General features: G+C 43.1%; 1 protein-coding gene across 15 annotated transcripts in view; it reads right to left on the reverse strand.

Annotated features, from left to right (window-relative positions):
- LOC126535781 (uncharacterized) overlaps nucleotides 1-24,820 on the reverse strand; it is an 82,268-nt gene that overhangs the window by 30,690 nt on the left and 26,758 nt on the right. For all 15 annotated transcript variants that reach the window (XM_072287760.1, XM_072287756.1, XM_055073417.2 and 12 more), the window contains 5 exons: nucleotides 23,806-23,952; nucleotides 21,548-21,694; nucleotides 11,559-11,792; nucleotides 5,744-5,785; nucleotides 2,324-2,446 (listed from right to left, as the gene is read on the reverse strand). In XM_072287760.1, coding sequence (XP_072143861.1) covers nucleotides 2,324-2,446; nucleotides 5,744-5,785; nucleotides 11,559-11,792; nucleotides 21,548-21,694; nucleotides 23,806-23,952 — 693 coding nt within the window. The remainder of the gene's footprint in view (nucleotides 1-2,323; nucleotides 2,447-5,743; nucleotides 5,786-11,558; nucleotides 11,793-21,547; nucleotides 21,695-23,805; nucleotides 23,953-24,820) is intronic.

Genomic DNA, 24,820 nt, shown 5'->3' on the forward strand with positions numbered 1-24,820 from the left:
TGTTAATTTAGTTAGCAAGCGAATGTTCACAAGTTGATCCGGCCGGTAAAAGTGCTATCATTACTTTTTATGGTTGTCTGCTAATTTATTATCGCAATCGATGCTTCTCCTTTCGGGCGAAACTCCAACTTTTTTTTTTCATAATCAGATTTCTAGAAGGGCGTTCCTGCGAAAGGAAGTTATTCGAATTAATTACTGATCTCCAAAATACCATACATTCTTCATCCAGTAGTACATGCCATGTCTGTAGGTTTCAAGAAAGCTTTCGATAAGGTTCAACAGTTCCTGTTATATTAAAAAAACTCTCGGGCCAAAAATTTAACAGAAAAATTCTCAAGTGCATCGAAAGCTTCTTAACGAACCGCTCACACTCAGTCCCTGTTTATTAATAAACACTTATCTCAGTTAGACCAAGTCAAATCTGGGGTGCCCCCAAGGAACTGTACTCGGGCCAATTCTATTTCTCATATAAGTGAATGAACAAAACGCTAACATATACTCTACAGTAGGACTGTTTGCCGATGATTGCGTTGTATTAAGGCTTATCAATATTGTCTAAGATGTTGACCCATTCCAGGATGATCTTAACAAACTTAATAAATTGTACGAATTCTCACAAATGAAAATAACTGTCTTAAAAGCAAAAGCCATATAATATTTACCCCATCAAACAACACAGCCTAATCCCGTCACACTTTCAATACCATGCTAATTGAAACGGTGCTCAGCAAAATATATTTAGGAATTCGTGTGACATCTGATATTTCATGGAATAAATTATATAGATGAGGTTTTTAGCAAAGCATCACGAGCACTCTCGGTAATTAGGCCCAACTTGTACTATGCTAACATGGATACCAAACTACTAACTCAGACTACATTAGTACGCTGGAAAGTAGGGTATGATTCTATAACATGGAATCCTCATCAGTTATACCTCATCAACAAATTATAATCGCTTCAGAACAAAGCTGCTCGTTTTATTGCAAGAAATTACGCGCAAAACATATATAAAAGCATCGCTTGACTTACCCTCTCTTTCACATCGGAAGCGTCAAGAACTGCTGTCTTTTTGCATAAACTTCATCACACTCATTCGGCCTTTGCCGCCCATTATATTATGCTGGCTCATAGTGTATTTCCTTGACTAGACCATCCCTTTCAAGTGTAGCCTATTTACCTACACGCAGACTCACCACTTCTTTTACTGGCCAATTCTTGTTGCTATAAGACACCGGAATGAGCTCTCAGAATATACTGCATGTATTTTCAATCATGATAAGTTTGTTGGCAACTTAAAAAGCACATTGTGGTTAACATTATTGCTTTTGTATATACTTCCTTTCTTATTCTAACGTTTCTTTGATTCAGTGCACATGCGAAATGTTATTTGTTTCTCTTTCCTCTAGTTTTATAACTCGCTTCGCTTCAGTGTTTAGTTGCTTGTACCGGTGAAGTACAGTGCTCCTTAACACGTTATTTGGGTGTTGTAACTCTCGCTTCACTGTTTTACATTACATGTACCTTCCATGATAGCTTATATTGCTTTGTTTGCATCCTTGTTCAATCACCGCCTTTTTTATTTGGAACTACAGTGAAATAAATTTATTTCCTTGTATCATGTTTTTTTTCTCTCTCTTTATATTGCCGTTACGTAGCTGTTTTGAACAATTTACCGTCTATTAACTTTTATTACCGTTTCCCGCCTATGTAACTTCCCTGCAATGCATCCAGGGTAACTGAATAAATACTACTCCGTACTTGTCTGAGTGAAAAGCTGTCTTTTATAACCCATACTTTTAATAGAAGTCCAAACATTATATAACCCAAGCTTTTATTCCTTGCCTTAAGCAAGACTTAAATTTCTGGCATCCAAACAAGTATTTTCTTCTCTAAGTAAAGCTAACTTTACAGCAGAACATTCTAAATTTTACACGTCAACGATGCCTGATTCACACTCGAAAGTTATTCAAAAAGGAGCTTTTGAAATGGCGGCCGTTGTCTCTGCGCCTACCCCCGCTCTCACCCCTATTCCCCTTTTCTTCCCCTTCCCCCGAGGAAAGAAATCCTGGGTACGGCCATGCCATATGGTTGCAGGTGCGGTGTCTGTCGGACGCTGCAAGCCTGTCATAAAGGACCAACTACCTCGTCGTCCGTTCTCATCAGCGACACAGATTTCCGAGACTAAAGAGAGCGCAAGTAAGAAATACCTCTCTACGCGGGTAAGGCATGGCTTCTGTAGTTGTCTAGGTGACGCAATAGCAAGCTGCCATCACACAGCAGCAAGGAGGAAAGCGCGAGAGGAGAGGCCACCACCACTCACGGCACATCTCCTCGTCCGATCCGTCCTCGCAGTCTTCGCTGCCGTCGCAGAGCCAACGCATCGGGATGCACTCGTGGGTCGACCGGCACGAGTACTCACGGCTGCGGCAGTCGTCCAGATGCCCTGCAACGCGTCAGTGTTGTTGACAAACTGAGTAGGGAACCTGTTACGCACAGATATTTCTACAGCACTGATAAAATCTTAATACGTAATAATTATTTTCTTAGCGTCGGCTGCACTGCGGCTGGGCCGAAGAGACAGTTGACTTGACATGGACCTAGGCTCCACATACTACACAGCACAGAGGCAGCAGCATGCTGAACGGGCAAGTTCCTTTGAACCTAGCCACAAAAAAGAAATGTTGCAATCAGTTACAATGAAAGCAATACAGTGAACTCCGCCGAAGCCAGTGCGTACATTTTTACTTGTCTAGCAATGTGAAACTGGCTTTTACTTATCAACGAATTTACAATCTATGACAGCGAATCGTTCGACGACCGTAATAGGCGCTGTCCACATCGCACCCCGCACCTCATCTTTCCCAACAGATGCTCCCCATGAATAATGCAAGAAAGACACTCGCCAGCAAAAACAAATTAAATTTAGGAATGGCTGTGCTTTGGCGCAATGTCTTGTTCGGTGTAGTAAACCATCTCTGGAAGCGATATGCAAGCATTACACTTTTGTGAGTATTGTCCAACAGAAAAACCACTACAAAAAGTTCTCGAATGTGCATGGTGCCTTGCGTTGCCACCTAGGCTGCTGCGTGCCGCTGATGCTAATGCGGGTCATGCCATGAGTACACCAAAATTTTTGGTGCACTGCATAGTCGCCGTTCGTCGTCAGACAAATAGGAGCGCGCTGAGCACTCCCTTTCGCCCGAGTTTGTTGTGCTTGAGTACAGAGCGCAAAATGCATGGATAGGCAAGAGTAAACTCCGAAACTATCGTTGACATCAGCGTACTAGGGCACTGACACGAAACAGCCTGCACAGGAATCAAAGAAATATCACGCGTGTTCTTTAATAACTCGGCTCAAAAAGTATATCCATATTTTAATAGTGTAGTAACCCCCCTTAAACATTCACATACAACACACACGCACGCACACATACACATAATACACAGAACGTGCATATATATATATATATATATATATATATATATATATATATATATATATATGGCATCTTTTCTTCTGCACAAGCATATTTTGATAGGGCCTGTGGCAGAGATAGCACAATTCTGACCCTTGATAGCTCGGTGAGGCGGGCATTACTTCTATGAGAACTGAAAATGCTTAATTGAATAATTAACACCAATACACTGATTACATATTTATTTTATTAGTTTGCTGCTCACAGTGCAATCTACGAATTGTAGCGAATGAGTATACAAGTACGAATTGTAACGAGTGAGTATACAAGGCATATCAAGTTAGAACGAATTCTGAGTAGGGCACCGGTTTCTAGATATGTGCCGTCAAAGTCGCGGTAAAAATGCACTGATGTTCCATTTGTTTTTGTTTTTTAAGAAAAAGTTTTTCTATGCATTGAACGCAGGAAAGTAACTCGAATACCAATGCATTGCATCACACATTGAAAATAATACCTCGAAACTGGCGTAGTTCTGAGAGTTAGTGCTAAGTCGATATGTCATGCATACTCACTAGCTACAATTCGTAGAATGAAATATTTGCTTTCATTCCTCGTACGAGCAATGGCCGCCTCATCGAGTAATTTAGATGAAGTGTTAGAATTGTGCTACCACAGGCCATTTTTGAAAAATCTGGTGAAGGTAAAAGAGCACCTTGTGTGGGTAAATAAATTTTATTTATTTATTTATTTATTTATTTTATTTATTTATTTCGTACTGCCAGGCCAATTATCAGGCCTTAGGCAGGAGCGGGTAGTACAAAAAATATGTATCGCGTGGTACAAAGGTACAAAATAGTGGGTATACAATACAAAAAATACCAGCATGCGACTATTGAGAAAAAGCTGTATCTCACTAGAGAAGGTACTGTAGGACATCGCAAGTAGAAATAACTAAAGGTTTAAAAGTCCAAGCAGCAACAACGGCATGGTAGAAAGCACCATGACACGTAAAAACATAACGGCAAGTAGAAAACACTTCATTACGAAGGAGCACAAAGCTCTAAAAGCACAAAGAACGATAAGCACAAAGCCCAAAAAGCGTCTCAGGCGAAGTGCACGTGCACGTCTGTATTGTTTATCTATATCGTACGCTGTCTTGTACCTAACAGATACCCTGGCAAACAGTTACCCTGAGAAAAATTCATAGCTTTACGAGTGCACGGTTTCAGGCAGGGCGTTCCATTCATGAATGGATGGGGGCAAAAACTATTGTTTCAATAAGTTACTTCCGCACGAATACTCGTCGAGCCTCATTGGATCAGACGAACGCGTCGGGCACCGGTTACATGGCTTCATATACAAATTTTTATCTATTTTTCCGTGTTAGCAACAAAGTATAGCATTTTAAGCCTGTCTCGATAACACCACACCTCTAGAGATTCGAGGTTCGCACCCAGTAGAAGAACGCTAACTGGTGTGTGACAGCGATAAGAATTACAAATAAATACAACTGATTTTCGCTGCACGTTTTCGAGTATGCTTATGTTTGATGGGGTGTAAGGGTCCCAGACAGGAGTAGCATATTCAAATAACGGTATTATAAATGAATTATATCATAATTACTTCATGTCACTGGTAGATTTAGCCGACGTTCTCCTTAAGTTTTCTCATGGCCTTCCTCTTAATGTAAACTATATGGTTATTCCACCTAAGATCTGACGTGATAACCAATCCGAGGTACTTGTATTCACCAACAGACGACAGGTCATGATCACTAATGCTGTATACAACATATAACGGCTCCTTCTTGCATGTTACGGTCATTGATACTGTTTTCATTAGTTCATTAGATGAATAGTCATTTGCCATTCTAAGCCCCAGGTTTCCATTACGGATAAGGATGAGTTCAGTATAGCCTGATCTAACTTGCATACTCACCCTTATATATATATATATATGTATATAAGAGTGAGTGCGCAATAATATATTGTAATATATATATAAGAGTGAGTATGCAAGTTAGATCAGGCTATACTGATCTCATCCGTATCCGTAATGGAAACCTGGGGCTTAGAATGGCAAATGACTATTGCAGTAGTAATGATTGTCAGTGGCACGTCGAGACAGCTGTTCGTGTTGGCAGTTGCCATCACTCGCTTGCAACGGGTCTCTATAACTCCATAAGAAATTACAGATGCAGCTCGTACTATATATATATATATATATATATATATATATATATGGCAACTGCCAACACGAACAGCTGTCTCGACGTGCCACTGACAATCATTACTACTGCAATCTTCGAAAATCATGTCACGTACCTGTTTTTCCATCCCTTCCGCTTAGAACAGACTTCCCGGGTCCTGCGACAATCGCAGAATAAGAAGTTCTTGCAAAACAATGTTCCTTAGATTCCAAGGAAAGCATTCAAGATAGAAAAGTTGTCCTGCGAATTTTCTCGGTAGATAACGGAAAAATGATTCGTGTGAAGAGAACATCACTGAAAAACTCCGTCGATAAGTGGACCACAGCAAGTGCTTACATCTTTTCTCAAGAAGAGAAAGTCCGAAATAAAACCAGCGACAACACTTAATTCCTCATAGATTAGCATGACGCAGAGCGAAAAAAATAAAGGAAGCATTATTTGGTGTAATAATGTGCGATGATAGAGCAAGTCGCCAATTGAAAATTTGAGTAACTGTTCCGGAAAGCACATTCATGAAAAATGTCATTACGCACTGTAATATTTTTTTCAGAACACTGCGAGCACAATTGTTCAGTCAACTCAGAATTCGCGAAACTTCACCTCTAAACTTTTTTTTTTTTTCTACAGTCAAGTCAAGTTTCAAGTCAAGTTTTATTCAGCAGCGATGCGAGTTTTACAAAGAATTGGATACAGAATTAGCACTACACAGGGAGTCCCAAAGTTAGAAACTGTCAGGGGGACTCCCATACATGAACAAAATAAAAAAACAAGATACAGATCAAGCATTGGTTACGGTGACAATACAAACAACTTCATAAAAATAAGGAACAGTGTGAAAAACAAGAATATAAAGCTGTTTAGTAAAACAAAAATTTCGAAGAAAACTTCTGTAGTGAACAAGTAATGCAAATTTACAAACACAATAAAAGTAGGAGTAATATAACGTAGTACAATAGCCAAGTGAAATATTATTACAATCACAAAAGTCAGTTAGGATGAAGAGAGTTGCTGCATAAAATATTTCTTGACTTGCTTCTTGAATATATGCTCTGTGGGGGATGATTTAATGGTATGTGGAATTGAATTCCACAGTTTTATTCCCGCAAATGTGGTAGTGAACTTACCATAGTTTGTGCGCACTTTAGGTAAAAGACGATTGTCGAGTTCAGAGAACCTAGTAGTGTTAGTATTCACAAACGTTTCAGCAACAAAGCCATCTATATGTGCAATATTGCGAAATAACTTATAGATCACGATTGTTAACTTGAACTGAAAAAGCAGGTGAAGAGGATGAATGTTTAAACGGCAATAAAGTGGCGTAGAATTGGATAGAAAATGGCTGAAAGTCATGAGACGAAGCGCCTGATTCTGCAGGCGTTGAAGTTGGCTGAGGTGAGCGAGGTATGTGTTTCCCCAGGCTGATACGCAGTAAGATAAATGGCTGTGAATGTGTGCATGATAAAGGGAATGGATAATGTGCGGCTGAAAATATGAGCGGGTTTTGATTATGGCGCGTATTCCAAAAGAAATCTTACGGACAAGTGATTGCGCATGGAGAGTGAATTTCAGATGCTTGTCTAAAACTACGCCAAGAAACTTTGCGCTATCAGATATTGGTATTACGTTGTTGTCGAGACACACAGATATGGATTTCGAAATTAGTGTCGGGAAGGAATGAAAAACCATAAAAACCGTTTTTAGCGGATTGATGCGCAACATGTTCTTTCGGCACCAGGAAGTTACGTTATGCAGATCCACGTTAATGTTTCGCTGAAGCTCGTCGACATTATTAGCGTAAGTAAAAATAGTCGTGTCGTCTGCATATAATATACAGTCGGTAGTGGTCAGAACATTAGGCAGGTCATTAATAAATAGTAGAAACAGCAGCGGACCAAGGATCGAGCCCTGAGGAACGCCTTGACATATGTTCTTAGAAGATGAGAGTTTGCCGTCAATCTGAACAACTTGGGTACGATTGGTTAAGTAGCTAGAAATAAACTGAAGTGGCGGGCCGGTTATGCCGTAAGATTCGAGTTTATGTATTAGAATTTTGTGATTAATGGTGTCAAAAGCTTTTGTTAAATCTATAAATACACTTCCAACCAGCAAGCCTTGGTCGATTGCTTTCTTGACTTTATCGGTGAAAGTTAGAAGCGCAAGCTCAGTTGAGTAACCCTGCCGAAAGCCATACTGTTTAGGTGATAGTAGATTAAATTTTGCTAGATAGGATGATAAACGTGTATGAACTAGTCGTTCAATTATTTTACTGAAAAATGAAAGAATACAAATAGGCCTGTAGTTGTTCAGAAGTTCACGATTGCCTTTTTTGTAAACAGGTGTTATTTTACCAACTTTCAGAGAACTGGGAAATGTGCCTGCTTTAAACATTTTGTTAACAATGTCTGCTATGATAGGAGACAGTTCATTGGAAACTAACTTGATACGAGATGGATGAACAGAGTCTAGGCCAGGTCCTGTAGACCTAAGCGAAGATATAACATGAAGAACTTCCTTTGCATTCGTAGGTCGCAAATAGAATGAATGAAGATGACGAGGTAATGTCGGTAATGGGGGATCTGTTAGAGAATCGCAAGTACTACTAAAATACTCACTGAAGGCATTCGCGATATCAGCAGGGTGGCAGTATGTGTGTGTCTCAGTTTGTATTTTTGGTAAATTCTCATGACATTTATTATTTAGGAATTCGTTGATGACCTGCCAGTTGCGCCTCGTATTATTCCCATTATTCAAGATCTTCTTCTGAAAGTAATCTCGTTTGGCACATTTAAGTGTGGCTGCAAGTGTGTTAGAATATGTTTTGAAACGAGATTTAAGTTCACAGTTAAATGGCTCACAAATTACCCTTTTGTGGAGCCGATTTTTCTTCAAGATACATCGAAGTAGCGCTTTCGTGACCCAAGGTTTTCGAGGGGAACTGAAAAAACGAGTTATGATAGATGTAGTAGTGCATTCATGAATACAGCGTGTAACTTCAGCCAAGAACAACTGATAAGCCTCTTCAGCGCAAGATTCATAGAGTACGGCGGTCCAGTCATTTGACTGTATCATAGAGATAAATTTTTGAGAGTCAAAATGCACTTTCTCTTTCTTTTCAATCGATTTAGAATTTTCTGTACCTAAAGTCAAAAATATAGGGTAGTGGTCGGTTATGCTGTGCTCGATGACTCCTGCTGTATAATCTGCAGTAAAGTTGGTTAATATGTGATCAAGTAACGTATTAGATCCTGTCATGTCACATCTAGTGGGAGAAGTAATTAAAGAAGCAAGGCCGTAGCTAAGAAAGCACCCGAGATAATCAGAACATGATGGAATATTAGGGTCGATAATGTTTATGTTGATGTCTCCACAGATAATGACATTTTTGTTTTCGTTCGCAACAGTGTGCAACAACTTTTCAAACTGCAGACAAAACTCAGAGTATGACGATGATGGTGAACGATAAATGCACGCTAACACTGTGTTCCGGCCATCAACTGAGAAAACATTCTGATCAAATTCTAACCATATAGACTCGCAGAGTAATTTAGAAAAGGCAAGATCATTGCGGCGTTTGTATGGCAATGATGACTTAATAAATATGGCAGATCCGCCGCCACGTGGCGTAGCACGATAGCAGTACTCTGCATTGCAGTACTCTGATGCCTCCTAAGTGCAGCGTCAGAGGGGAGGTCAATCCAGACTACAACCCACGTAACCGCGTCAGCAGCATTACCTGCTTTAACTCACTACGCCGGCAAAAATGGTCCTGTCGGGGTTTGGGGACAAAAACTCGGTACTCGGCGAATAGTGAAGTGGCCAGCAATTCTTTAGGGGAAGGCTTCACAATGCCGGCGCGGTTGGAGCCGGAGAGAGATGGTCCCGTGGAGGATAATCATTTTGCTTCCCTTGTGTTGTTATTGTGCCGTACACAATTTTCTTTTTCACTTTTGCTTTCGCAAAGAAAAGTAATACCTCAGATGTTCCTACTTCCATTTGCCAAGAAAATACGTTGTAATACATGATTAAAGAAGCCCATATAAACGTTGAGACATAACTTCGAGCAAAGCATAGAAAACGAAAGGTGCTTGTAGAGGAAAAATGTAACGCAGCCTGCTGGCGATGACTCTAGGCGACAAGCTTGTGGACATTATCAAACAATTCTTGAGGTTCACTGCCCCTACTTACGAGTTGCTGGAAAAGTAACTTCTCTATCGAAAGGCTTCTCTTTTGTCAGGTATACTTTTAATATTATTTGAAAGACATTGTACACCGATTCACCATACACCGCGACGCTATCTTAATTGTCGTGGCCTCAAAAGGGAAGAAGGACTCACACTCCCAGTGGGCCTTGACAGTATTGGAAACCTAAGCGTAAAGCGCACTCCACCTCTGGAACAAGAGCGAACAATGGGTACGTCCCTAAATGTGTCTCAAGTTTAATGCATGGCTTTACCTATGTGCCCCGTGCTCAGCGCACGCATCCAAGCGTGGTCCGCAGTCAGAGTACTAGCACTCCAGATTTCTATACAAATGGATCTACAAGAACATCCGGCATGCTTACGGGACTCATCCCAGCAAGGCGACCATTCACATGATTCAGCACGTAGCATCTACTTGAGAATGTGCCAAAGGTTATGTCACATGTTACATAGTCGAAGTTCCAGTCGTGCCCACATTTTCCTGTGGTATCACACACTAACTTGTTCCCTTAGCGCCAACTGTAAGTATTACCAATGAAGTCACCAACGTAACCATGATCCCACTTCAGAATATACTGGCTATTACTTGTGAGCGAGAGACAAACTTTAGTATTATCAACGCCAGTTCAGCACCTGAGCCAAGCTGAGCGTGCTTTGGAGGTATCGTAAGGTCAAGCCTTTCTAGATCGCCTAGTTAGGCAACCATGAGAACGTCAACGCCACCAAATTTTGCCAGGTGGAAAACGTGCAGAATTGCTGTTGACAACAAACCATTGCAACGAAGAGTGGCCCCTCCCTATGACGACGAACTGGTCAAAGTCAAGGAGCACGTTTCAACTATAAGCCAACGAACGGCTATAGCCGATGGAAGTATACGAAGTATCACATGCTGTTGGACTATTTGATTTGACACTGTGATGTGCTATTTTCTGGCTCCAAAGCGCTCCATCGTCTCTTGTCTCTTTGGTTGGGCCGTATTCATGCTGGAAAATTCACCTGGCACATTCGCGAAAAGCCTTTCTACTAGCTTGGATACAACGCACCCTGCAAGCAACGCAGTCTTGAGGAGTAACTCAATCCCTCTGCCCAAACGTGTTCACGTAGACAGACTCATAGAACGACAGAAAGTTGAGCAAGATTGCAGATATTCATGTTACTGAAAACAGGCAGAAAAGTAATAGCGAAAAGACAACGCAAACGCCAGCTCAAAGGTGATAAAATGGCGGAGAGGAAGGAAGACACCAAAATTATCTGCGCGTGCTCAAGGGAAGACAATGCAAATCCGCCAATCATGGACAAGCGCGCGGGCACTCACGAACGATGGCTGTTTGAGCCCGAAAGTTAGTCTTTGCCAAAAAATTATCAAAGGCTGACTAAAGCACGCGCTACCGCGGTCAACGATACGCCAAACCTTGACCGCTTGACGGAGTACCAACGTTTGACATTTATTTTGAGGAAACCTCGGCCCAAGAAATTCGATCCTTAGACATTCAAGCTGACGTAACCCAAGCCCAAATCCATCCGCAAACATTGCAAAGGTTTACGTTCTACAGAACAGCTACACCAAAGTGCCGTAGCTCCGTGTCCCACACTCCCGGGTACATAACAGCTTTGCTCTAGAAATATCCGGCGTCGTGTTGCGCGACTTCTGCGCAGCACCACAGTTGTGTACGCTGTGCTCGCGCGACATCGACAGAGAGAAGCGCGCGCGATCCCCGGCACCGCACTCACGGCAGTTCTGCTCGTCGGAGCGGTCCTCGCAGTCGTTGACGCCGTTGCAGACGGCCGCCTTGTCGATGCAGCGATTCACCGTGGCGCACTTGATGAGCGGCGGCGCGCACCGCGTGCAGCCAAGCTCGTCCGAGTGGTCGTTGCAGTCGAACTTGCCGTCGCAGAACTTTTTCTTCAGAACGCAGCTGCTCTGGTCGCCGCAGCTCACGAACGGCTCCAGGCACACCCGCCGAGCTGCGACAAGCGTCACACCACGGAGTGCTCGTTTTCCGTTTCCTCTATTTCTTTGCTCTAGGAGAAGCGAGCAGGCGCTCAGCGAAAAACGGCCTTCTTGCTCTCTCCCAATCACTCTCCTCCATTTTTCCTTTATGACGAACACGTTTTTGTTCTTCGCTTTTAGCGTTTATTCTCTTGGAAGGTAAGTGTCATTGAGCGCAGAACGGAACGCTGTAAGTACACTGCAACAAAACGTATTGGAACACAAGTCTATTGCTAAGCGCCTAAAGACCGTTCAACTCTATTTATTTTTTCTCTTTTCCGCTCTTCCTGTGCCTCACTTCCGTTCCCTTCTGTTTATACGTTTAGCAGACGCCCACTCCATTGAATTATGAACTTTCCGCTATATTTTTTATTGCATTTCTATTCTTTTCTAGAAGTTTCAACACGGAGCATTTTAGTTACATTGTAGCAAAATATGCAGCTAAAGTAATCTTAATACGCTCCTAGTTTCATGGTTTCCTAGTCCTAGCGTCCTTGAAATGCCATCGTGGTATGAGAAAACCATTCACCATCACATATTATACAGTTCCATTTGACAAAGTCTTCATATCATGCGTCGTATCAGGCGAAAGAAGTGCGGTTAATTTTCTACTTTAACTCCTTGGTATATTTTGGAACAAATGTCTCGTACTTGCGCATGCGCTAATGTTGCTGCTTATCACAAACGAATGTCGCCTGATGGTATGAGAATACCATTCACCATCACATATTATACACTTCCATTTGACAAAGTCTTCATATCATGCATCGCATCAGGCGACATTCATTTGTGATAAGCAGCAACATTAGCGCATGCGCAAGTACGAGACATTTGTTCCAAAATATAAGAAGGAGTTAAAGTAGAAAATTAACCGCACTTCTACGTCGCAGACGTGTGCAGTTGACAGAAGAGAGAACGACTGCGTAAAGTGTCATCGCTCACAGACAAACCGCGAATGACTGACTTTTCAGTATACGGAATGACTGGGTAGGCAAATGGTCACCTTTGTTGTACGGAATTGTTGTTGTCATGTTTTTTCAATATTGTTCATTATATCGTCTAGTTTTTGTATTGTTACTCTTGAAGTCATGGTATTTTGCATATATTGTGTATCATTGCAATTTTACAGGGTGTTTCAGCGAAAACATTCAAAAATATTGAAGAGTTGCCTATGGCAGATAGCTCAATTCTAGTTTATGAGCCGGCCTACTCGAAGCGGCGGACACTACTTGCACAAGAAGTTGAAATGCAAGATCGACTAATTAACAAGAATTCACTAATTAACCTTTTAGATAATTATCTTCCCATATTGCAATTTACAAATTCTAGCAGTGGACTTCGCAAGGCGGATCCACTTGGAACGAATTCTCAGGATGACACCAGTTTCGAAATATAAATTCTCGAACTTTGCGGAAAAATGCATTGCCGTTGCAGTCAAAACGCCGTTTCATGCACTGAAGCACACAAGTACCTGGAACGCCAATGCATTTCTCCGCAAAGTTCGAGAATTTATATCTCGAAACTGGTGTCATCCTGAGAATTCGTTCCAAGTGGATCCACCTTGCGAAGTCCACTGCTAGAATTTGTAAATTGCAATATGGGCAGATAATTATCTAAAAAGGTAATTAATGAATTCTTTTTAATCAGTCGATTTTGCATTTCAACTTTTTGTGCAAGTAGTTTCCGCCGCTTCGAGTAGGCCGGCTCATAAACTAGAACTGAGCTATGTGCCATAGGCAACCTTTAAAAGTTTTTGAAAGTGTTCGCTGAAACATCCTGTATCCAGTTTCCACTATTTTTTTTTACGTTTTAAACTATGAATCGCCTTTATTTTTTTTACTGTTCTCTTTTTTTGTTATTCTCAATGAGTGTTTGTGCTTATGGGTAGCTGGTGCTTTGTCAGGCATTCATTTGCCTTTTCGCCAGCGCCCACGGAAAATCTGTGCCACGATTGTCCGAAAATAAGCAAACTCAAAACAAACTTCCAGAGGTGCACTGCGCATTCTGTGTAAACCTGCAACCCCAGGCGAGCAACCGTATATGTATCTGTCCTACCTATTTTCCATCCTATCGTATCTGCAATAATACAACATATGAAACATAAATTGCGACGTTCTCATCGGGACAACGGAGGGGCAAGAATTTCGAACTTCGTCAGAGATCGCAACTATGACGTGCGCAAACACACAACAGTACTGCTTAAAGGTTGCAACAGTACACTCATGAAAAAAAAATACATGGTACCATGGAAAATTCTGCAGTGACCTAGTTGGAATTGCGTTCAAGTGTCGTGTTTTGTTCAGTCCCGTCGTTACTTTGTGCAACAGATTTATTACGGTACTATGGCTTGCGGTAAAACCCAGTAATAATGTTAACATCGTTAACATAATGACAGGACAAAGCACGTTACAAAGCCGTGAAATTAAGTTATACGAGATTGCAGCAGGAGTGACTAGGTGCAAAATTAATCGAGAGAGCGGTTGTCAAAATGGGAAAACGGGGAAACAAGTACGAGGGTAAACGTAAAAAAATACCTTGTGTGGTAATCATTGGTTTAGATGGCCAGCCACTTGCCGCCACGGCCGCCGACTTACATTACCAATAGTGCGAATCTTAGGCCGGTCGTTGTCCGACAGCGCATGCTGTAGCTAGCATCACTGCTTCAGGATACTTTAAAGGCTATTGCAATCGAGAACCTGTTTACGTAACTTCCAAGTGCCTCTCAATCAGCTAGTGCCGCGAAGATATTATAAATGACTAGAATGAAAGGGGAGAAGTAGATGGAGTTGGGGCTGTTGGCGCGTTCATTCCAGCAGACGGTCACCGTCGCAACGCGCCAGCGCCATCACTGTAACGGTGCACACTGCCCACGAATTGCGGCAACCATCACCGTGTACATATTGCTGAGTGCGAAAAGGTGCGCCCATGCCAGGCGCGCAGGCGCACCAGCAGTCGTTCGTGTACTGCAAGTGCCGACAGCCCGAGGCGACGCCCACACAGCGGTGAGGGCAGAGTATATATGTGAGTGTAATTCGCAATATCGTGTGTGTTTGCCTTGGTCATTTACCCGCTGTTTACCAAGCGCTGTTCTACTGCGTATTCTGACCTTAGTGGCTTAAGTGCACTTTTCGTTACGGTGTCGTGCTATATTCGCTCGTACTCGGGCTCTCCTTTGTCCATGCTGACATAAATATAGCATCTGCGGCAGTTCGTTCTATGTATACCCTTCGTCTGAGCAAAGGGATTGAGTAATTATCTGCTCCCACATAAAACTAATCTAGCATTTCTCGCATTTCTTCTGTAACATTTTCTTGGCTTTAAGGGCATGCTTGCACAACGCATTCGTCAGCTACGATCTTTTACTTTACATTTTTCTGTGGTTCGGGGGGAAATGTATCGGAGGAGGGAAGGAATAAGGGCTGTTACTGTACTGTCACGAACAAATCATATTAGTCCTACATCACCGAAAGATTGTGCTTGAAATCGGGGACGTATTACGCGGGAAACTAGGTGAAATTGATTTTCAACACATCTCCCTCCGCTGTTACTCGGCATGGGCGCATTTGTCCTACTTTGCTCGATGACTCAGTGGCAATATCAACCGAGCTCGCTGCATTTCATGTAACTATCAAACAAAGCGCAGTTACCGTTGTACGCATTCCACCTGCAATAACAGCGCGGTTATCGCCACGTGATATAATACGTCGGATACGCCTTCTACACGTGCTTGTCACAATGGCTTACTTGATCCTACCTTCGACGCACGCTGCAGCGTTCTTTGCACGGGCACAGAATTTGCGCCATTTTATAAAACCTCTCAAGAAACTTCCTGCATTTCTGGCACACTGGGTTAAAATTTTCTTCTCATTTTCTTTTTTTTTTTTGCATCTTCAATCGGAAAGTTTTCAGACACGGAATTGCGAAAGAAAAAGAAGATATTTTGCAGCGTCTCATATTATCGCTCTTTGAATGAAAATGTGCATTTAATTCTTCTTGGCATCACCACTACATCTAAAGTAATAGCCTAATGGCGAAGTCGTTAGGGAATTTTTCTCTTTTCGTGAATTCCACGTGTTCCGAGAACTTCTGCGGTTGGTTGTACATGGTAGCACACGTCGCATAACTGTAAGCGACAAAAGCTGCTTTCTAATTCATTACTGGACCCCTCTTGTAGAACAGCTTAACGAGAATACTTAAACGAGCCAAAAATTTCTCATTATCAATCATTATCATCACCAGTTTAGGGTATTATTACTTGTGTGCCGCATGTCTATCGGAGTTACGTTTTGTATATATTTATTGGTTAATGGTGGAGCACTCTTCTTTAGCTTTTGTAGCAGGCAAATAGTGGAAATAGCACACTTCGTGAATGGGTATCTGCGTATGTCAATTTTTCTGACGCTCTTCTGCAGTAGAGTATTAAACAGATATCGATCCTAGGAAGCCTCGGTCTATTGATCCAGATGACTTTTATGCTATTGTTTGTGTATACACTTTATTTATTTAATAAAATATTTATTCTATTCTATTCCACACTCGTGCTTATTTCTTTTTTCTTCTTACTCTTTCTTACTGTACTTTCAAACTCCTCAGCAACACGCACTCGTCTGTATCAAAACTTCCGCTAAAGTGTGACTCCGACTTTGAACATTATCGCCGTTTCAGCACACTTGCGAACGCTTCGAAACGCGTGTAGCCATAAATCTTCGTTAAACCGGGAGTTTCCGGAACCCGCTGTTTTCAAAAGAAAACCGCTTTGCTGGAGTCGGCATCTTGGGAAGAAAACCAAGCAAGAAACGACAAGATGACGGTGCATTTTCGAGCTGTCCTGTATTTTTCTTTTGTCTCTCTTTGGTTATTTCTTTCTTTCAGCTTTCAAGGTTGTCGGTCTGATCGAATCTTTGTCTTCATCCGAAGTAGGTAAACTCACAAGAATTCGGAACTTCAAGACTCATTGTTATAGAGCTGAGTATTCGCACCGATCGAATGAAGAAGACGGAGAAAATGTAACTTAACGCAGACAAACCCCCCTGCAATATTTTAGGCGCATGTTTTCTTCTTTTTTTTCCAGTCCAGCGCAAGGTGCGTGAGTCCAGAATTCAAAGTCAAACATCATGTGGTATGGAATAACTGGAACATGACATGGACCATAACTGCAGGGCTCACAATGCTATTCTCCTGATGTCTGTGACGTTGAGGCGCTTGAGTTACACTCTGAGATTAAGCCACCTGGTCCAGCTTTTGGTTCGTGCGACAATGCAGCAGGTACAAATTAAGATATAAATGCAGTAGAATGAAGGTCACAGAATAAGTGCTATAGTTATTTGCGCATGAGACAACGATGAACGCCAGTACAGCCACTTAAGGGCAATAATTATTCAAATTCAACTTTTCTAATTTTCAAAAAAGAAAACGAAAGGAAGAATAAACTGGCAAAACCAGAACTGACATGGGATCCAGTTGAGTATTGAAGTCTAACGTCGCCGCAGTTGACGTAACCCTGGCGCCGCCCATCAGTTATGTTAACTTTAACTAAGCTCGTTTCCTTCCGATTCTCGCCAAAAAAGAATGCAAGGCGAAGCATACGTAAGTTGCAAACGCCCTAATGATGGCTGCTGTGGGGATTTAAGACGGCGAAGGGAGTCGATCCGTTAAGTCATGATACGGTAAATACTAACACATAAATCATGGGCTCCATGGTATACAAAGGGGGGCAGTGTGTAGTTCACCGATAGATAAACAAAGTTTGAGTGTAAATGTCGATATGGATGAAACTTTTACACCTTGAGCGGCAATAATTTCGAACACAGACTAATTCATTAGAAATAGCCAAAAAGAATAGATATATATAACCTGGACAGAAAGGAAGACGAATGGACAGCCTTAGGGAGACGTCAACTAACAACTTCGTTTTATTTGCATGCTTACACGTGCGCATTTAGCAACTAAGTTCTGCAGAATCCTACAAGGTGGAAGAAGATGTACGAAAGAAAAAGTGTCATTCCGACCCGACTGTAGCACAAGGCTACAAAGGGAATCCGCGCGAGTTTTTCAGAACGAAAGGTTCAAAGTTGAAAAAAGATTTCTTCGGGTCCAAGTATCGAATATGGAACCAACCAACGCCTTTCCCCTTCCTCCTTCCTCTGTCTTGTGGGCTTCTGCAGAATTGATTTGTCATACTCTGTGCTCCTTCGAGATGTCGAGTTGTCGAGCTCGTTCTGCGATCTGTTGGCCTCCTGGTTAGCTCCGATGGCTCAGCGACCGGCTCCGAAAACGTTAGTCCCGGGTTCGAGACCCCTGACCATGACGCTTTCTTTTTTTTCAGCTGCGAAGTTTTCTTTTTAAGAAACTCCTAACGTGTTTCCTTTGTCGCTTCGTACTACAATCGGCATTCTTTTTCTTGTTTTTTTTTCACGTATTTACATGCAGTTATTTTTTCCCGCATTTACATGCCACGACGCATACGAGAAACAAGGAAAACAACTACAAATCAATGTTACGCCATCATGATACTGTTAACTATGGCAATGAACAGTGAATTATCGAGCTCAGCGGAACTGTCATTTGCACTTGTTGCTGCGCTAGTTAAGGTCATACTTATTACGCTGTAATAAGATGCGAAACAGGGTGAAGTATAAAAAAGGGAGAAGAAAGAGTGCGGTTCTTGTCTTTTTCTTACTTTCCATTGTTTCGCGCGTCCTATTACAGCGTAATCAGTAACGTTCATTGTTTATCGGAAAGGGAAATGGATGGCATGTGCTCACGTACCCTCCCCTTCCAACGACCTAGTTTGTCTTGTTCCAGCTCAACACCGTTAACTCATATTTATTCTTGCGTTGCTAGGTTGCATTTCATTTAATCTTCAATTCAGCCCATGTTTTTGGCGTTGCTTAATTTGTTGGTCCCGATATCGCACCATCTATCCGAAGCTTCCAGCTTAGTCAAGTAAACTGAACGTCCACCTTGCCCAGCTAACAGCTCAGCCTTCTTTGGCCATTGTTAAGCGCCAACCTTGTTTGGCTGCTCCAACTGGCTATTGAATGACATCTTCAAAAAAAAAAAAAGAAGAAGAAGAAGGATCCACGCGTATTCGAGTGAAACGTTCCAAATCGATTGACATAACCTACAGTTGAAGTGCGCTGACAATGACCCTATACGCCACTTTGCAAGATATATCGATTCAACAGCAAAGCCGGGGTTCATTCGTCACGTCTCTACGCCGCTTCTATATAAGAAGCCATTCACCATCATCGTACAGCGCGTGCGACGAGGAGGCCTCGGGCTGCGTTACGAGTCAAAGAACTCATCTCTGCACATGTTAGAATCTTCTTTTATTTCTGCAATCGCTGCACTTGAGGGCACCGTCATTTCAGGAAGGTCTGTTGCGCAGCTACCCCCACTGTTTCGACCTTTAAGCATTGTGTACTTTTCTTGCGTTGCCGGCATGTTCCCACCCGACACAGACATTATTAGGAAGTAGTTCCGGGTCCTCTAAATTCCATAACTCTGGCTGCCAGGCCCACGCAGGCCATTGACCCCGTTGTGAACACATCGCGGATCCACATTCTCGCCAACCCAAGATACGTTTCAGCGAGAGACAACACCGCTCACGTCTGTCTTAACCGCCACAAGTCAAACAGAAAAAACTGCACCCGCGATCCCCCGCCCCCGTCCTTGTTCTGCTCAAACGAAGTGAAATAGCAGCGGTTAACGAGTACAAGTGCAAAAAGAAAGGAGGATACGGTAAGAAATAAAACTACCTTGAATTGAGGCGCACCACTTCAACATCCCGGAATAATGCGTTTCAGCAAATCAGTCGGTTAGAATTTGGCGCTCGTTCTACGCGATCTTCCTTGTTCAGTCGGCCGGAATTTTCGACGCTGCACTTCTCTACTTGTTTCACTGCAGTTTGGGACACTTAGAACATATTCTCGAATATAACCCGTGTTATATAATTAAGCACATGCTGTCAGTTCCTATTCAAAGGCAAATATGCACGAACTGGTTACAGTAGCAATGGTACGGCTAGGTACCTGAGTCGTCAAGGCAGGGCCAGGACAGACAGAGCTCCTTCTTTGAATTGCTTGGTCCCGGCGAAGTTTACTGATGTAAATAAGGTCACGTGATCATTCTGCCAGAGACAGCTTCTTTATCGGTCCAAACGAACCTTTCGAATACGGCCTGAGCTCGCCAAGTTAAATGTATTACTAAAATATGGAGGCATTCGTTCAAGCTGTCTATCATGGACCGAGAATTCTCGAAAAAAAAAATGCAACGCCAAGCACAGGAACAAAATGGTCGTTCTCTAATCCTGCTCGAGTCAGAACAGAAAGATAGCCTTTTTTTTTTTTTTTTTTTTGAGGTACACAATTGCAAATATGCGAACGCAAGAGTGGAGTATTTCCGGCTCTTGGGCCGAAACAGAGAAGGGTGGAAACTTGAATATAAGAGCGTCCGTTGGGACTAATGAAAGTGTTCAGCCCGTACGGCGTAATTCCCGTAATTATCGGGACCTGCGCTAATGACTGTATACTAAACCGTTTACCACTGGCGCTGGTCTTTTTTTTTTTTTTTTTAATAAGCGAAGACCGACATCTTTAGGTTTCCGGAAATACATGCATACCCAGACTCCTAGCGTCATCTATTGCCTCCTTTCTGAAATATTGGCTGGAGCTGTGCGCAAAGCGGCCGGATCCCACAGGGACGAGAGACGCGTGCTTGCCGCAGCAGATGCAAGGAATCACACAGCAGGTGGAAAACAAAAGTTTACTTAATCGCTAAGCGGCAATCGTGAAATGAATGAAACATCCGGTTATTCATCGAGGATACTTCGTTAAATTCCGAAATAATAAATACATTAATTTGAACTTACTTCAAATTGACGGGGTTGAACACAGTTCTGAGTGCAAACGTAACCCTTTGCTAAGCAAGAGCACCGTCATAAGTCACAGTATTTCGGAAAGTAGCGCAAAACAATGATATTTTAAGAGGTGTGACGTTCGACCAGGTTTTATGAGAAATTCGACGTGTTGCTCGGTATCGCTGGCTGCTAGCGTTCTTTCTTAAGTCAGATGACCTCCTAGTCAATAATAACTAGCGTATGTATATGCAAAAATATTTAAATACCTTTTATGATATAATACATCACCTATAAGAGGTTAATATACGCAATCAACTTAGTTTTGTAATTATTAAGACTGGCCTGATGTGACTGAAATATTTGTGCTACAGGTCCTAATTTGTTCCGCAATGTTCGTGCCGTGTCTCCGGAAAGAATATATGAATTCAGAGGTCTTGAATACTCAAGTCATAATTCGTAACGGAAGGATCTGCACGAACGATAATTGGGGCTTCAATATAGATGTTCTCAAACGTGAAAATCACAATCGCCGCTATCGGCGAATGCGAAACCGGAATGCAAAGGCCGCATGCGAGAACATCGCTTCTCCGAAAAACGTGCCCCGAAACCGCTCCATGTGCAACAGACATTAGACGGATGCGACCACCCTGCAACTGTATACCAAAGAATGTTCCCTCTAACAGCCCGCGTATTTTAACGGTAAACGGATTCGCGGGCACGGTACTTTTATGAAGCAGTACTATAGTTCGATCCCTGAGCAAGTCGAGGCTAAGAAACGTTTCAGAGCGCGTACGGGGTTCCGCGCTGACCTTTAGCAGTCCTCCTCTGAGCTTTGGCTCGAACCGCACGAGGGGTCGCGCGCGCACTCACTGCAGTTGACTTCGTCCGAGCCGTCTTCGCAGTCGGCGGTGCCGTCGCACCTCCACTGCGCTGGCACGCACGTCTTGGTCGCGAGACAGGAGAACTCCGTCGGGCGGCATTTTCCATCCACAGGCACCGGTGGCGGGGGACGTGTCTCTGCAGAAAAAGACACCGGCACCGGGTATGTTTTCGTCGCGAGCCGCATTGCGTAAGCCACAACGCATTACTCTAACTTACAGGGCGAAAGCTGGATGAAACAGTGCCTGGGAGAGGCTGGCCAACATTTCGGTAGATGTGTCTATCTTAGAAGCGTCCTTCTCATCCTTGGCGTGTTAGTTTAAGTAGGTAATAGAGGGATGTCACCTGCTACGTGTCGCCTGTCTCGGGCACTTTAGCCTGGCTCGGCCAAATGTTTTCCTACAGTGCGTTTTCATCAGTTTGCCCCCCTCTTAAGTATGGCACTCTAACTTGTATGTACATATGTGCGCACTGCGGTTGTTTTAAACGCTTGACGTGGTGACTGTATTTGAGCCGTACCTAATGGCGCCTAACGGAAAGAAGACTGAGGCGAGCTAACGTGCAGTCTAAAGCAGTAGGAGAGGAGCTGAAGGGGGAGGCACTTGTTAAATCATCAGGGAGGGGGACTCCGCAGGTGCCATTTGCTATAGAGCTACAGAACACCTTCGATATCTCTTAACCCGGCTTTGATTCGCGAACAAGTTCGGACTTGAATAACAAGCGCAGTGCACAGATACACGTTTCTTAAGAAAACGGGTTAGGTTAGGTTAGGTTGGTTGAGTCATTCTAAAGAACAGTGATGTAAAGATAATATTATTTTCTTGGTTGCACATTCTTAGTACCAATAAACTTTATATGTCGTACAGTAATTACCCGCTACATTCTGCAATTATAGAGAAATTCTTTCTGAACGTTTAATTATCCACTATAAGGAGTATGTTGCAATTAAAGCCGGGCAATGCTAAACGCACATCAGAATTTTCAGATTACCACCAGTATTCACATATTCGTCTCTAAACTATTACACCAAATGTAGCGGCTTGACACGCACTTTTGTACCGCAGTACTAAATAACCCTTTTAGGCAAAATATTGAGAGAAACGTCAATGCAGCCTCAGAATAGGTAACAACGATGTCATGGGCCCCGGTTGACTTCAGTACCATGATTGCAACATCTTTTGGAAAATGTAATAATTAAATACTTGATGAAGGAATCATCATCATCATCTTCAGCCTATATTGATGTCCAGAAGATGAAGGTAGATCAGAGATTAAAGAATACTGTGCGCTTAATGAGCAAATGAAGTGAAACACGCTGGAAACAGCTGCGACGCACGGAATTGAAGGTGCATGCACGAGGCGCGGCCAGGCTAAGGTATACGCGTACATCGCATCTTCGAAACGTCGTTGATTAAAGGATTAAGGAATACAATGCTAGCGCGCATGTCGTTGTGGACGTGCTAACCAGTGTAGCCACTAAACCCGTCATTACATTGGAAACAAGACGCAGATGTGGCGAACGAAGTTTATTTCTGTCGTCTCTTGCAAGGGGCTAGCGCATATCAAGAGACGGAGGCAATTATAATAATGCGACTTTTGCGTCCCACAGTCGTAACTTGGCAATAAAAAGCGTGGTAATTGGTGGCTACTGGGTTATCCTGATCACCTGGGGTTCTTCTTACCACCCGCCGAAATTTCGGTGCGCGGGTGTCATTGCACCCAACTGAATGCGACCACCTCAGACGGGAATCGCACTGGCACCAGGGTTGAGTAAATTATCAATTATAGTCCTTCTTGCAAGAAAATTAGAAAAATGTTTCACTGACAGCTTTTCCTGGTAGTGTATTACATTAACTGTAGTGGGTTTTTTTTCCCTGGTTTCTTTTTTACGCTAATATATTTGGTCTTACTTTTTTTTTTATCCCAAGGCATGTACTCCATTACTTGCAGCCATTCTTCTAGACAATGGGTGGCACTCTGTGCTGTTAGTTACTTTGTAAGTTTTCCGCCACTGCCGATTTATTTTGAGGGATAGAAGGAGTGTCATGCCAGATATTAGCTGTTTTCTTTTTATTGCCTCAGATGTGTGATGTCAGATCATTATTGTTCCTTCTATTGTATCTACATGTCTGGAATTAAAAACAGAACTTCGAGTACCTAAAGCAGAATGTCAGCCCATGCAGCTGGTAAAATATGCGAAAGGGCAAAAGTCTGTCGTTGAGGTCAAACAGTTTCGCTTGAAGCCTCACCCGTTTCGTTCGTGGAGTTCCCCAGAGAGCCGAAGCCTCCCCCTGCGCGGGGCTGTGTCGTTCGGACTGTCCCATTTCTCAGCGGTGAAAGAGTGGAGTTGCCTCTGTCGACCATGTCTCTGACAGCTGGAACGTCGTTCTTGTCGTCTGTGAGAAAATTCAAACATGACTGCCCAACTAACGAAACCCTCAGTATCGCCCAACGTGACAAAATCCTATTTCAGTCTTCGTGCGCGCCCGAGCCCTACATCAAATGAGAAAGTTACCACTTCCGCCCGAAGGCGAAGCATTGAAAACGACAGCAGAGCTTAGCGTTCCGAATGAAAGTGCCTCAGAACGCTTGCGTGGTTAGGAGCGCCGCCAGCGGCGTTTCGGGCATTGCACCTCGATGTAGCACGAGGTGAGACCGAAGGAAAACCGGCGCCGTTTGTCAGCGCCCAAAGCAAGCATTACACTACTTCTCATTGGGCCAGTTGGTGAAGTATAGCTATAATAAGACGAGCACAAATTCACGCAAGGAGACAGGACGAGCGCCCATTATGGCGAGCCGCAATGTCAGACGCGTCGGGCGAGCGCGACTGCATTCTGCTGGGCTGCTATAAGGACACGTACGCGTGCTGTCAGATGTACACGATGTATACAAGTACACATGCACACATGTATACGTACGAAGTACACATGCATACATGTACATATGCATGAAATAAACATGTGCGCAGAGTATTACATTTAGCTTGGCGCTCACAGTGCGTTCCGCTCAGACCAGTGTACGCACCACGGTGTGGTATGCACACACCTTCTGCTCAGCCAGAACGCTAAGTGCGCGCGCGAGGCTCATTTCAGCAGTAAAATCCAGAACCCTATGCGAAACACCCTCGACAATGAACTGTCTCCTGCAGAGCCGATTGAGGGGAGCGTGACGGTGCGCCCACTGGGCTTCGACGCTTTTTCGGCCAAACGCCTCTGCGCGCGTCTCCGGGAACCTATATCTCGTCGACGCGCGGGCCACGCATGC

The sequence above is a fragment of the Dermacentor andersoni genome, chromosome 4 (assembly GCF_023375885.2).
Source record: "Dermacentor andersoni chromosome 4, qqDerAnde1_hic_scaffold, whole genome shotgun sequence".
Lineage (NCBI taxonomy): Eukaryota > Metazoa > Arthropoda > Arachnida > Ixodida > Ixodidae > Dermacentor > Dermacentor andersoni.